Source organism: Acyrthosiphon pisum, chromosome A1 (genome assembly GCF_005508785.2).
Source record: "Acyrthosiphon pisum isolate AL4f chromosome A1, pea_aphid_22Mar2018_4r6ur, whole genome shotgun sequence".
Classification (NCBI taxonomy): domain Eukaryota; kingdom Metazoa; phylum Arthropoda; class Insecta; order Hemiptera; family Aphididae; genus Acyrthosiphon; species Acyrthosiphon pisum.
This window is the reverse complement of record NC_042494.1, coordinates 10,461,393-10,475,388: the sequence shown is the minus strand read 5'-3', so window position 1 is coordinate 10,475,388 and position 13,996 is coordinate 10,461,393. Positions and strand designations below refer to the sequence as shown.

The 13,996-nt window shown below is 30.5% G+C and overlaps 1 protein-coding gene across 2 annotated transcripts; it reads left to right on the top strand.

The window, feature by feature from the left end:
* The first annotated feature begins 1,958 nt into the window (after window positions 1–1,958).
* On the top strand, window positions 1,959–4,671 carry LOC100575136. Of its 2 annotated transcripts, XR_510690.3 has the most exons (4): window positions 1,959–2,112; window positions 2,830–2,878; window positions 3,536–3,627; window positions 3,715–4,671. XR_510690.3 is itself a non-coding variant. In XM_003244283.4 (2 exons), the coding sequence occupies exons 1-2, from the start codon at window positions 2,048–2,050 to the stop codon at window positions 3,962–3,964; spliced, it is 315 nt and encodes a 104-aa protein (XP_003244331.1). In that variant the 5' UTR covers window positions 1,959–2,047; the 3' UTR covers window positions 3,965–4,671. The 2 variants fall into 2 exon arrangements, 1 of the variants encoding a protein (XP_003244331.1); XM_003244283.4 differs by lacking the exons at window positions 2,830–2,878; window positions 3,536–3,627.
* The last annotated feature ends 9,325 nt before the right edge of the window (window positions 4,672–13,996 follow it).

Genomic DNA, 13,996 nt, shown 5'->3' with positions numbered 1-13,996 from the left:
AATTATAATACTGTTTAACCTAATATATAGTAGATAGATAATAATAAATATCTATACGTATAATACTCATAATTAAATGTATAAACTATAAATATTTTATTGTTTGTCTAACCAATTGGCCTACATAATTTGTATTCTTTATAGATGTCGTAAGAAAAATATTCACGCATCAAAAGTTCTTGAACAAGAAATAATAAACATTATAAAATTACATTTGGCACAAGCAAAGGCCTGCCTTGAAAAATAAATAATAATAAAAAAATATTAAACTTATATCAGATACGTTTAAATAGTAATATTGTACAGATAAGTATAATATTCCTTACGTCATAATATTGTATCTATAATCCAACCCATATATTCAAATATTCTATAGTTCTTTCATTTTTCTCATATTTATATAATAATAATATTTGTATATTATATTACCTATAATTTATAATAGTTATAAGTAAAAACGTTTTTTTCTATTTGGTAACTCACCAATTTTAGGATACATTATATTCTTATGTAGACATACTATAATATACTATATAGGCAGTGGCGGATCCAGGGGGGGTCAAAGGGAGCATTTCCCCCCCATGCCCCTCCCAAAATTAAGCCCTGGATCCGCCACTGTATATAGGTACATCGAACTTAGTTATAATTTTTAGTATTTTACCGAATTCTAATTAATAATATATCATTATACCTATATATGTACTTTCTATATCAAAATATTAAATGTTCAATGTCATTCTGAATCTCTTATAATATGTTTGACTACATAATTTACACAGAACTCAATAGAATTGTCAAATCTAAAACTTCCAATTTTCTAGATAGGAAACATAATATTTTAGGTAGGTACCCTTTAAAAGTATATTTTGTTTTCCCAAATATTTAATAAATTAAATTAAATTAAACGTAGATTGTTTGTCATTGACTTCCTTGCAACCTTGCATCTTGCTATTATGATAGTTATTATAGAATATTAAATACCAAGTCATAGTGCTTGGTATTGCGTAAGTAGCAAATTTACGCCCAGCAGATAACGTTTATAGCTCTATTAGTCTAAAAATTAGAATGAAATTCAATGAATGGTATAGGAACATTATCTGTGTTTGTAGGATGGTTTTTTATGATAGTTCAATTTTTTAGCAAGTTATACGTGTATAATAAAATGCTCATAACTAAACGGGATCTGTTGAGCGTACTTACATTTGCTATGTTTCCGTTTTACAAATGTAAGACATAGCAAAAACTGTTTTTCACGGGTAAGAAACTAAGAACCACTCGGGCTGTAGGTCCAAGTTAGCAACCATATTTTCACTCTAGAAAGAGGAGAACATCGACTGTGCAATTTTCCGATATCACAAATACGAAAAAGTTTTTAATGTTTAAATTCTAACTTCAATAACTTTTTTTTTAGTTCTGATATCGAAAAAATAAAAACAACGTTACACACTTACACAGTAAAAAATTTTCTCCTCTTTATAGAATGAAATTTGGTTACTTAGCTTGGACTGTAGCCTAAGTGGTTCTTACTCCTTATAATCAACGCAAAACAGTATTTTCTAAGTTTTACATTTGTAAGACGGAGACAACACATGCCGGGTGTATAGCCATTAGCCGCGTCCCCTTAATAGTTTATTTTATGGGTACCTAGTAATGTATAGTACAAAACATTGAAGCATTCCTATTGTAAAACACCCATATTGCATAATATATAGATTAGAGACGTATTATACTACACTAGGTGGTAGACAGTAGCTATATTATACTGTATAAATGGTACCTTGGGTGGGTACCCATAATAAATTATAGGCAATATGTATTATAAAATGTATTCCAGTAATAATACATGTAAAAAAAATATATTTAAAATATTATCTACATATGTTTTTTAAATACTGTTAACTTACTTTGCTGGCTAAAAATGTTTTTAACACATCTAAAAACGGTATGACAACGTAATGACAAATTGAAAACCATTTTAAAATAAAAATTTTTAAAAATATTTAAGAATTTTAATTTGCTGTATGGATGTATATTATCAGCTGATAATATGTGTTCAAGGATTTTAAAAGTTATCAATAGGGCCGTTTTGCATCCAGTCGTTCGTTCCATGAGGTAGGTAGTATTAAATATTATAGTGATGGGTAGGTTTTTGTAGTTGGTGTTGGTGTTATGAAATTGTAAATATATAGTTTGCCCTCATAGACCAGCCAGATATCGCAAAGGCTAGAAAAGGATAGATTAAAAATGTCTCTTCTTTTTCACCATATATAAGTGTTTCTTCTATAAAATTGGAAATACTGAAGTAACTATCTACGCATTTCAGCTCTGGGTGGTTTTAAATGTTTATTTTATATAAATTAAAAGTACGTAATAAACTTATTTAGTACCCTAATATTGTGTAAATGTGTGATATTTGTTTAGGTACACAGATTTTTTAAAATTAGTTTTCATATTTATGTAATAATTGTAATAACTAAAATATACAAGTATATAACTGTCAGTTATTTTAATTAAGTATTTTTTATATTTAAAATACCATTATAATCTAATAAACCATTATAGTCTAATGTTTTAGTTATTATGTTTTAGACCGTAGGTTGTGAGGGAAATATCTTTAGTCGTGATTGACATTAATTAATTATTAAAGTTAGGTTTTAGTTTCATCAACTATCATAATTGACGATGTTAAATAAAATAAAGACGTATAAACTTCTTTAGAATTGTCCGTGTATCCGTCTCATATTTTCAAAAAAAAAAAAAACGATTTCAAAAAGTTATTTGAAATTATTATGAATAATGTATTTTCTCTTTATATTTTTTTCTTCTAAGTTGTTCTATAGTTGTATGGCTGTGTAACAAAAACAAGAACAAGTATATGGTAAGTATATCAATCATGAAATTTATTGACGTAGGTATCGTTAAATATAAAGCCAAGTTTCCGGCGCATAGAACAGTTAAAACGTCAAAAAATTACCAAAAACGAATTATATTTGATCCCAAAAGTTGAAAAGTCCATAAAAAAGTCGATCCCTATTTTTTAATTGATTCTAAAAAATGATAACAGTGTAAATTTTTTTGCTTTCTTTCCATGTTAATTGATTTTTTTCTTTTTCATACACATTGAATATTACTCATTACACTTTATTTTACTGTACTCAAAAATTTCTAATCGGTTGAAAATAGGATTTTTAAGTAGATACTCAGTATTTGTCTGTAGCCTGTAGGCTGTAGGTGTATAAAAATTAACATAATATTATTACCTATTTTGAAAAGAATACTTTAAAAATTATTGTTGATTGAATGTCTTGCGCATTCTGTCTTAAATCGTTTATATGTTCAAACTCATAATTTAGTTTTTATTTTAATCTACCAAAAAATTCTTGTAAATGAGCTGGGACGACTGGTTTGTTTTATATTCTAATACCTTTCGGCTTTCAAAAATCTCTTCTTGTCACCTTCTGTAACTTCTGGACGATACCTACCTCATGAACATTTGTGATAGTTGATGATCTAAGCTTTCCTTTCCCCTATGTAGGTTCTGTTTGAAATCCACTCGGACAGATCGAATCAGTGCAGAGTTCAACCTAAAATAACCATGTATTGTTAAACTGTATTAAAAGTAAAAATGTAAAAAATATAATTTAAAATTATAAATACTAAGGTCTATATAAATATATAATTATATTTTTTCTAATTATTACTATAATTCTACAGCTGTGCAATCAAAAACAAGAACCCGTATATCAATCATGAAATGTATCGACGTATCGCTGAAAATAAAGCCAAGTTTCCAGCTCCTAGAAAAGTTAAAACGTCAAAAAAAAAAATTTATAAGTCGAAAGTTGAGTTTGGTCCATGGTACACAGATCAGTTACATCAATTCTGCCAGATCATAGGAGTGAAATTTTTATTTTGGCCGGGGGTAATCGTCACTGCGACCGAAATTGTTGTAGGATTATTATGAAAGTGCCAAAATTGACAAAAAAAATACTAAGATTGTGTCAGCATTTCCGAATACTCCTGAAGAATAGTAGATATACTTATCAACTACTCAGGTCAGAATTAGACAAATTTTTTTATATTTTAGGACAGCAGTGTTTATAAAATATTATTTATTGACAAGCATTCAGAACAAGTTGAAAAATTAATAATGTTTTCAGTTTTTTTATTGTTGTTCTTAACACTTGCCATGTAATAATAGATATTTTAAAACACGCTGCTATCCTAAAATATAAACAAATTTTTCTGACCCGAAATGCTAGGTACAGAGTACTATTTTTCAGGAGTATTCGAATATTATTGGTTCTCATTAAATTTTAAAAGTATTTGTATTAAATGTCTATTAATTTATTATTCTGGTTTCTGAGAAGAAATAATAACCAGTGAAAATTTACGAACCATAAATATGTTTTGGGGGGAGGGTAACCATGGTAACATAGTTATGAAAATCTGTCAAAACAAATAAAGACATATTTATGTTAAAAACGAATAAAAATTTAATATTTCGTATGCCTATAAATAGCTCAAACATTCAGTGAAAATTGAACGTACCTATCTACAGTAAAAATACGTCATAATCGTTTTCTTTAACTTTTTAATTTTTTTCTGACACTTATGAAAACTTCCTCGAATTTTCTATTTTGACCTCTCAAAAGTATCAACTAAATTCACTTTGCCATCAGAAAAGATGCTGAAAGTGAAAATCGAAGCATTATTTCTACTAGAAAAAATGTTTACAGACAGAAAAAAATAACACACATCATTATAAAATCAATACATTCATCACTACTCTGCTCAGAATCTAAAATATTACAGTTTGTACTTAAAGGTTAATTTTGACTTTTAAATAAAAAGTGAATGAATTCTATAAATAAATATTTCTATTATTGTTACAAAATAACTAGGTATTTCAAAATCATATCTTTTTTTGGTGAGGGTCCCGGGTGGTCAACGCCTAAGAAGGTGATAGATCGACAACATGGTTGCAACAATGCAACACGTGTGTCGGACTTTCAGGCGATTATTCGCTGTCGAATATAATACAACAATAAGGTAAGTAATAATAATAATAATATTTTATTATATTTAATAGGTATACAATGTACGCCCTAGTTACAGCTCTAAGCGATGTTAAACCTATGTAATGCAAAACGACAATAAAGTAAAAACTAAAATTATATCTCTGTCACTCAGTACTATCGATCAGAGTATAGTAGAAGGGTATAGTTCGGCATTATTCGAATATATTTTAAAAATTATAATATAAAAAACTCACGAAAGGGACGGAGTGGCTGAGTGGATTAAGGCATTAGTTGCGACGCACACCAGCGCCGGTTCGATGACGGCCGCGGGTGGCATTTTTCTTCGGGTAAGTCATGGTGTCCGAAGAGAAGTGCCGCCATTCCCCACCTGCGTACGGCAGATGCCTATTACGGGTGCCCACTAAAAAATTTGCCAAAACCAAAACACGCGTGTTTAAACTTACAGTACCCTCCCTCACAGTAAAAACCACCCAATGGCCTAAGTTGTCGCGGGTTAATTAATAAAAAAAAACCTTTTTTTTAAATAATTTTTTATTCGAATAATTATTATTTAGAATTTAGATACAATTGCGAACAAATCTGCTATCAATAAAAAAATAATATTATGTTTTATTATAAAAACTTTTTTTCTCGTTCTCACGCCGGACGTCAAATTACGGTTTATTTAATATTATTTTATGATTTTATATTATTATAATGTTTGCATAACGCGCGCGCCAGCATATAACAAATGATTCATTAAACACCTCTGCACCTCTACGCCACGTGGCAATTTCATTGTTTCGTCTCGCCGATATTATTACAACCACGTTGATTCTGCACCTCTTGTATTATTTTTATTACTATATTATTAAAATTGCGACCTATCCTCCTACTTAAACTACTTAAATTTTATCGACCGGTGGCGGATTTAGACGGTGAACTACTGCACACATCGAGTGGGCAGTCGAGTAAATATATATAATTTTAAATTTACCTTTACTAATATAATATACATACGTATATAGTACCTTAAGTGATATTATTATAATATATGCGAATGCGAGCTATTTCCATATAATTAACCGTTTGTATAAATACGTTTTGATCGCTCGTTTTGTGTGCGCGTGTGTGTATATATTTCTCGAGATTTAAACTTTCAAACAATATATAATTATAATAATATTATTGTTTCGCATATTATTTTGTTGTACCTACCTATACAACATACATTATACATGTATTATCAATAATATTGTATTATGTTAACAATCGCTGGCCTCAGCTACTCCTTATTTTAATATGATATAATATTGCCTAATATAAAATAGTAAATTATAATATATTGTTAGACTTCCCAGAGATTTTATCCTAACTATTCAAAATAAAATAATAATTCCATCGTATTATTCGAACATAATTATTGCATCTGAATACTTATAGGTAATTATAGAAATAATAATAGGTATATGTTATAAAGGTCACGTGGGTCATATTATGGACATATGGTTCAACAGTGCCATAGCCAGGAATTTCGTAAGGTAGGGGGCTATAGGGTTTTTGTAAAATCATTTTTTTAAGTATATCTTATATAGGTTAAGACAAACACAGTCAATGGGAGGAAGGGTGGGCTTTAGCCCCCTTGCCTAACCCCTGGCTACGCCTAAGAGGCGTTGTGCAATATTATAATTACATAAAATTATGTTATACACGAAATTATATTTGTATAATAAATAACAAAATTATATTAGGTGACCCCCCCCCCCCCGGCATTAATAATAACCACAGAATAATATTCTGCGTGTAATAACTACGTAATGCAGCAATTTTTTTTTAATCTATTACCTATTATTATATCTTATTAGTTACTCCTATAATGTCTAAACGATATATTATATAGTTTTGAACCGACTCGTCTAATTGCATATCAATTCAGTTATTTAACCTCCTATGACATTTCTCTTACTAAATCATATTTAATATTTGGAATATTAATATACATAACAATTAGCCAAGGTTCATGCACTAAAATAATATATATTATATGCATGCATTTATGAAGGGTAATGAATACATTCAGAAAAAATATTATATTTAATATTTAAATTGTATCTTGTGTTTCTGAAATAAAGTTATCATTATTATTATTATTTCTACTAGAAAAAGTCTACTCTGCTCAGAATCTAAAATATTAAAGTTTGTACTTTTACATTTATGTACAAAAAAATTCCTCAAACATATTTTGTCAAAAATCACGTTTAAATATTATTTACAACTAAGTTCTGTTTATTTTTTTAAACTCATTATTAGAAGAATAAAATACGTAGATACTTGTATATTTCTGTATATTTTTCATATCACATATGAATATACGATGACGAGTTACAATTTTAAGACAGTACAATAGGTACGATATTATATTGTACTAAGTACAGAATAGTGAATAGTATAAAGCCGAATACGTCTTTATTGATTTACTCAGATTTAAAACTATACTAAATTACATTGAAAATACAATGCACTCAGGGACGGATCCAGGGAGGGGGGGCTAAGGGCCCAGCCCCCCAAACATATTTTTTTTATAAATATAAATATAATATATTAAATAACAAATAAACAAAAACTTTTCACACTGACGATTTATATATTAAATAATCAATAATTTATTTATCCCATTGATTACCTATACCTACTATTATACGACAACATTTTTAAATTAAGAATAAAGTATGATATTTTATTATAATTGCATTTATGTTGTAAAAAAATTGTCCCCCCCCTGTAACCATGCACCACCTGTAAATAATAAAAATTCTTAAATATGTGAAATAAACAAAAAAATCCCTTGATATATTATGAGAAGTATACAACCAAAATCAAATTTCTTATATTATATATATAACCATGCATGATAATATATTAATACACCAATATATAAATATATATATATATATATATATATATATATATATATTATAATATACTTTATATAGGTATAGTGATGATAAACCTAACATATAAACAACGAATATTCGATTCACAATAACTTTATCTGTCGATGTTTTTTTTCGTTTTCGTATTCGTATTACGATTTCTCACGAGTCTGTGAGAATATACACGCGACGTTGACTTATCCAATATACATATTGGCTATTACAATATATATATATATATATTTATAATTCGGAATATATACGCAACTATACTATGGACCAGCTGTCTATCATATTATCTTATTTCTGTGTACGTATATAATATATTACTATATCGCCATAGCAGTTTACACGCACAGAAATATCACGTGTGTCGTACGTACGGCAGTATATAATAATATTGTTAACTCATCAGTATGACCGACACGAGGATGAGGCGCCGTTCAAATGCAAACGTATCCGTCGGACGTCTCCGATGTCTTCAATTACCTCATTATTATTATTATACATTTATACCCCTTCCTACACATTACTCAATCCTCGACGAATATAAAATTCACACAATATAATAATATAATGTATACGGCGTGTGTATAATATACATCTACGTTTTTTTTCTATTCATCGAGACGGCATATAGATTAGCATCGGTGGTCATAAGGTTTTAGCATAATGCAAAATAATGCCACGCGCTAAAGATTTTGTCATAGATGGCAAAAATCGACGCCGTGAGATAATATTATTTTATTTTAACACTTATTCAATTTCCAATTGATAAATTATTAATATTATGAATATTATATTGTGATGTCAATATTCGAAGGTTATCGATTTTCGAACATGCGTCCGTTCTCTCATACTTTTAATAATAAATATGTATGTATTATAGGTAAGTACATGTTAATTAGCATATTACAGGTGTATAGGCAAATCTACCTTGAGCCATAGAGGTATGATATCGTTCGATACAAATCACGGTTATTATCTAGTTCTAGATAACCATAACCGTGATGTGAACAACATTTTACACATAATATTATTTTCAGCAGCGTATTTTGATGGTTTTTTTTTCTGGAGGGTGTTAAATTTATTGTGTTTAATTTTTATGAAAAAAATAGGTTTGGGTACTTTTTTAAGTTATTATGTTGTTAATAAAACTTAAAAAAAAAAATTACATTTTACCAGCTCAACAAATTATAGTCATAAGTAGGTAATAACTAATAATAAAATATGCATAATAATATGTAGAATAAAACATTTAATAAGTAAATAGTTTAATTTTACTATTAAAAATATATTACTCAAATATTTATGGTAAATATTAGCTCTATAGATATTAGTTTTTGGCGATGCGTGCAATTTTTTTTTTTAGTCATGTTTTTTTGTTCATTTTGTATATTATGGCATATTGGCATAACATGTATTAATCGATCGGAAATTGCTTGTTTAATAATATACTTGTGGCCTGATGATATCTCAATTGTAAAATGCAATTTGATTTCCCAGAAAAACCACATATAATTATGATATTCTGCAATACACACGATATTTCCTGTTTATATTTTTGCGAATTCCGATGATAATATGACTCGAATCTTAAAAACGAAACTGAATATTTGCGTATGTACCTATATTATATACTTTTTAATTTAAAGAAGTTTTCAGAGGTTATTTCATTTTCCCCCTTACCAGCTATACCGACTGTATATTATTACAGTTATATAATATGCTAATATTATATCATCAACACCATGGCATCGCATTGCACTCTGAAAGTCTGTAGAATACAATGATTTACAGTTCATTGTTATTCGATTCGTCGGCGTATATTATAATAACGATAGTAATTTAAAAAAAAAATGTTTTTCAACAAGAATTTGTTGACGAAAATTTATATAGGCTTACTAGCTGATCCCGTGCACTCCGTTGCCCGTTAAATGTTCCAACTCTATATGACTCAAACTTTGTTCAATTCGTTATTTACCTAATATTCAGTGTATGGTGTTCAAAATTTATCTTAACTTTTCCGTTGCCCGGAATAAAAATTCTAAATTGGCAGCAGTATATTATCAGGTAGGCAATCTACTGTGGTGGATCGCGGACCTCGTGCTGTTTGTACGTGAGTGTATGATTTAACTCTGAAGTATCAAAGTTATCAAGTTTGTCGTATTCCACCTATGGTGGATTAATAAAATCAATTAGTACAAAATCCTAACCTAACCTATAACCGTACTAATATCAGATATGAATGAAAAAACCAAATTTAACCTTTTTTAAACTAGCCTGTCTTCTTCCCAGAGGTCTACTCTACACACAAACATTTATTGACATATATTGACAAAAAATAATAATTCAAATCAACAAACATACCCGATTAACCAATAGCAACCAATATATGATACACTGTTGCGCCACTGTTGTATTTTTACATCCAGGTTTTCTACTTTTCCGGTAGATTTTCCTAAAATTTTCTTTCGTGAAAACCTTTTCCTGTCAATTACAAACATCTTAAACAAAATTTGAGCCAAATCGGACCAGCCGTTCTCTATTGTGAGGTAACGTACATTTTTCACGCTCCATTTTTATATATATATAGATATAGGAACACTTTACACAAAAGTTCTAACTTGTAGGTCGACTGTCCCTATGACCTATATAACCCGGTACAAACATGTTCTTCGTGTGCATGATGATATTTTAAGCAAACTCAACACATTTTCAAACTTAATTTATCCATTTATTAAAATTATAATTTATATGGAATTTTTAATTAGGTATTTATTTATACATATTTTAGAGAGTAGTAACCATTAAAAAAAAAAAATGTTTTTTAAGGACTTCACGTGACTATTTTATTAAGTTTTATTAGATCAATCTTACATCAAAGCTACTACATCGTGCGTACACCGGAGGTGATGATAGGCTCGCAAATATAGGTATTAGGTATACTTATACTCATATACAATAAAGACTCGTTTCGCTAAGATTTCGTTGCACTTTACACAGTAGTCGGCCAACAACTACGATAAACGGTTAGATTGAGAATCGAACGGCACGACATACGCGAAAATAAAATACGCCGTGCGATTACAGCGTTTTCCACAGACAGTTCATCGTCTACGTCACGGAAATCATCGTCGTTACCTATAGCTCGCTATTACATAACAGCATAAGCGCAAATTGACTACATTTTTTGGGGGGGACTCAAGCCCCCCTCCTCATAGGCCATATGGCTTAGTAGGTACACACAACAGACTTATATATATAAATAGATTATAATATATAATATACAACTTGTATGTAAGGTCTGTTGTGTTTACCGTGTTGCCAACATGTTGTTACCTATATACGTTTGTTGGATATATGAGACATAGTTACAAAATGGCGTGTACTATCGATCTGGCTTTTAAGTTGTATTCAAACTTTGAATACTGATACGCTGCATGTGTAATGTTATGATGTAAATACCTACCTATAAATGGCTAAATGTAACATCCTACGAAAATAAAACTGCAGTTGTCAGCTTATATTTTATAGTGACTATAATTTTCAACAGTGGATCAATAGTATAAGTCATTAGCTACATCCTATTCATTTTTTGGTTATAGATGATTAGAAATGATATTGGTGGTATATAAAAATATTGGTACAACTTCGGTGTTACATATATGGAGTGGCCAATTTCTGCACGAACGTAGATATATTCAATATTGATGACAGACAGAAATTATCGATAATGAATGACTTATCAACCACGACCCAAGGATTATGAATTACTTTATGTAAATGGTTATAAATTGGATATAAATGGTATCATAATTTAATTATCGATTAATTATCATGTATCAGTTGGGTTCCTATATTGGCTATTATTTATTAGTATTCAATATAATAAACAAACTTTTAAAAACGTTCCCATAATATATTGCTTTATGACTTAATGCTTTTGTATATAATAAACGATATTTATTTTAAATCAAATATTTGGAGAAAATAATTTTCATGAAATCCTAAAACACTGATTACGACTGTATATTATATAGCTCGCAGCACAGTTATTAGGCCGTTATTAAACGACGATAATATAAGGGCGCGCGAGCCGGTCGCATAACCATATAATAATATATTGCGAATACATATAATACAACCATATATTGGGTATACCCACTCGACCTAACTCGTATGATCACAAACAAACGCACAAATACAAATCTACGCACGAACAATATATCATGTACGATAATATAATAATACGTGTACGCGTAACACGCAATCGGTGATAAAATGGCGGTCGCCCCACGACAATGAAGACGCAGCATTATTAGTAATAATAATAATAATAATAGTACCTACGCGTATTATAGTGTGTGGTAGTCGCGCTGGTAATATGACATTCGGTGAATACAATAATAATAATATAATGTGTGTGTGTGTGTGCTGCCAATGGTCCCCGACCGCCTCCGAACCCTCTCGCCGCCGCGACGAGGGGTGTCGCTAAGTACTCTAATTCGGTTATATACCAGCTCGCGCGGTCCGCAAACAATGCGCCGGGGGGGTGACCGGGGTTACCCGCAGGGGAGGACTCGTATGTAATAATGCGCGCGAGTGATGTGTGCCCACATTTGTGTGCGCGGTATACCATATATACCTACGTATCGCACACACGTGTGTGTGTGTGTGTGTGTGTGCACAATATATATATCATTATATGTACGTCGGGCCCGCTGCGCGAAACGTGCGAAACGAGCGGCGGAAGGGTCATTACACATGAATAAGTCAACACAACGCTGCAGCGGGTCTGTCGCGGATATAAGCGGATCATCGCGCGAGGAGCAGGCCGACGGTGATGTAAACCGGCTGCAGCAAAAAACGAAAACCCAAAAACGAGGGAGCCTCCCCCCCCCGCCCGCCGCCGCCGCGTCTAATGACGATTAACCAACGAAAAATAAAATGGCCGCTAAGCTTTGTACGGCGCGTAAATCATCGTATTATATATTTAATGTGATATTATTATGTGTTGTACCTATTATTGGCCGCGGCGATTGTATTGTTCGCGGGCCAGACACCGCCGCCGCCGCCGCACCAGTTCTGACTGCTTGTCGTACCCGATTTTCGGCTATTGTGTGTGTGAATTTTTTTTACATTTCATTTCATGTCTCGTCGCCGACACTATATAAATGCGATAATATATATTAGCCGAACGGATTTAATAGTCCGTTGCAAATGTTTTAAGATTTATACTCATTTTTTATCGCGCATTGTAGTACGTCATAATGAATTCTATACCGTATTTAATATTATATAATACAATATGTATAGGTACTCTAGTGGTACCTATATGCGCGTATTTCTTTAAGCCACTTTAAGTTTTGCGGTGCTGTGGTTTTTGGATTGACGTCTCAATAAACAATCTATCCCCGTCGTACATATAATATAAACGTTACGTTTTTACCTATTTATATAAGTATACTGCAAAATATATTCGTTGTACGACACGATATATAGGTACATATTAACATATTATATAATATATTGCAGGGCAAAGCTGTCCGGATATCTGCAAATTATAATAATATAGTATGTCAATAATTTAATAATTTCGCTGCAGACGAACCCTGGTTTTTGGAGCCCAACAGAACTTATTTTAATTTAATAAGAAAATCAATATTTGACCCGGTATTACCTAACTATAATGATACAGCTTGTAGCTTATACACACATAAAAAAAAATATATAATAATTACTTTCAGACCGTATTGTTTTGAAGCTATTAAGTTTGCAAACAATATTAAATATAATATATTATAATTAAATTTGGAATAATATTTTATTATTAGGTATATATCTTCAATGTCATAACAGTTGATGTCTCATGGGAGATACAATTTATCTGGCTTTGGAAAACATCCGTGTTCAATTCAGACTGGAAACTGGAAATATACTTTAATACTTTAAGACGTCTTCAACTGTACTGTAGGTATATCAAATTCGTACAGACTAGTTGACCCGTAACATGTCGATAAAAATATCAATCAAAAATGT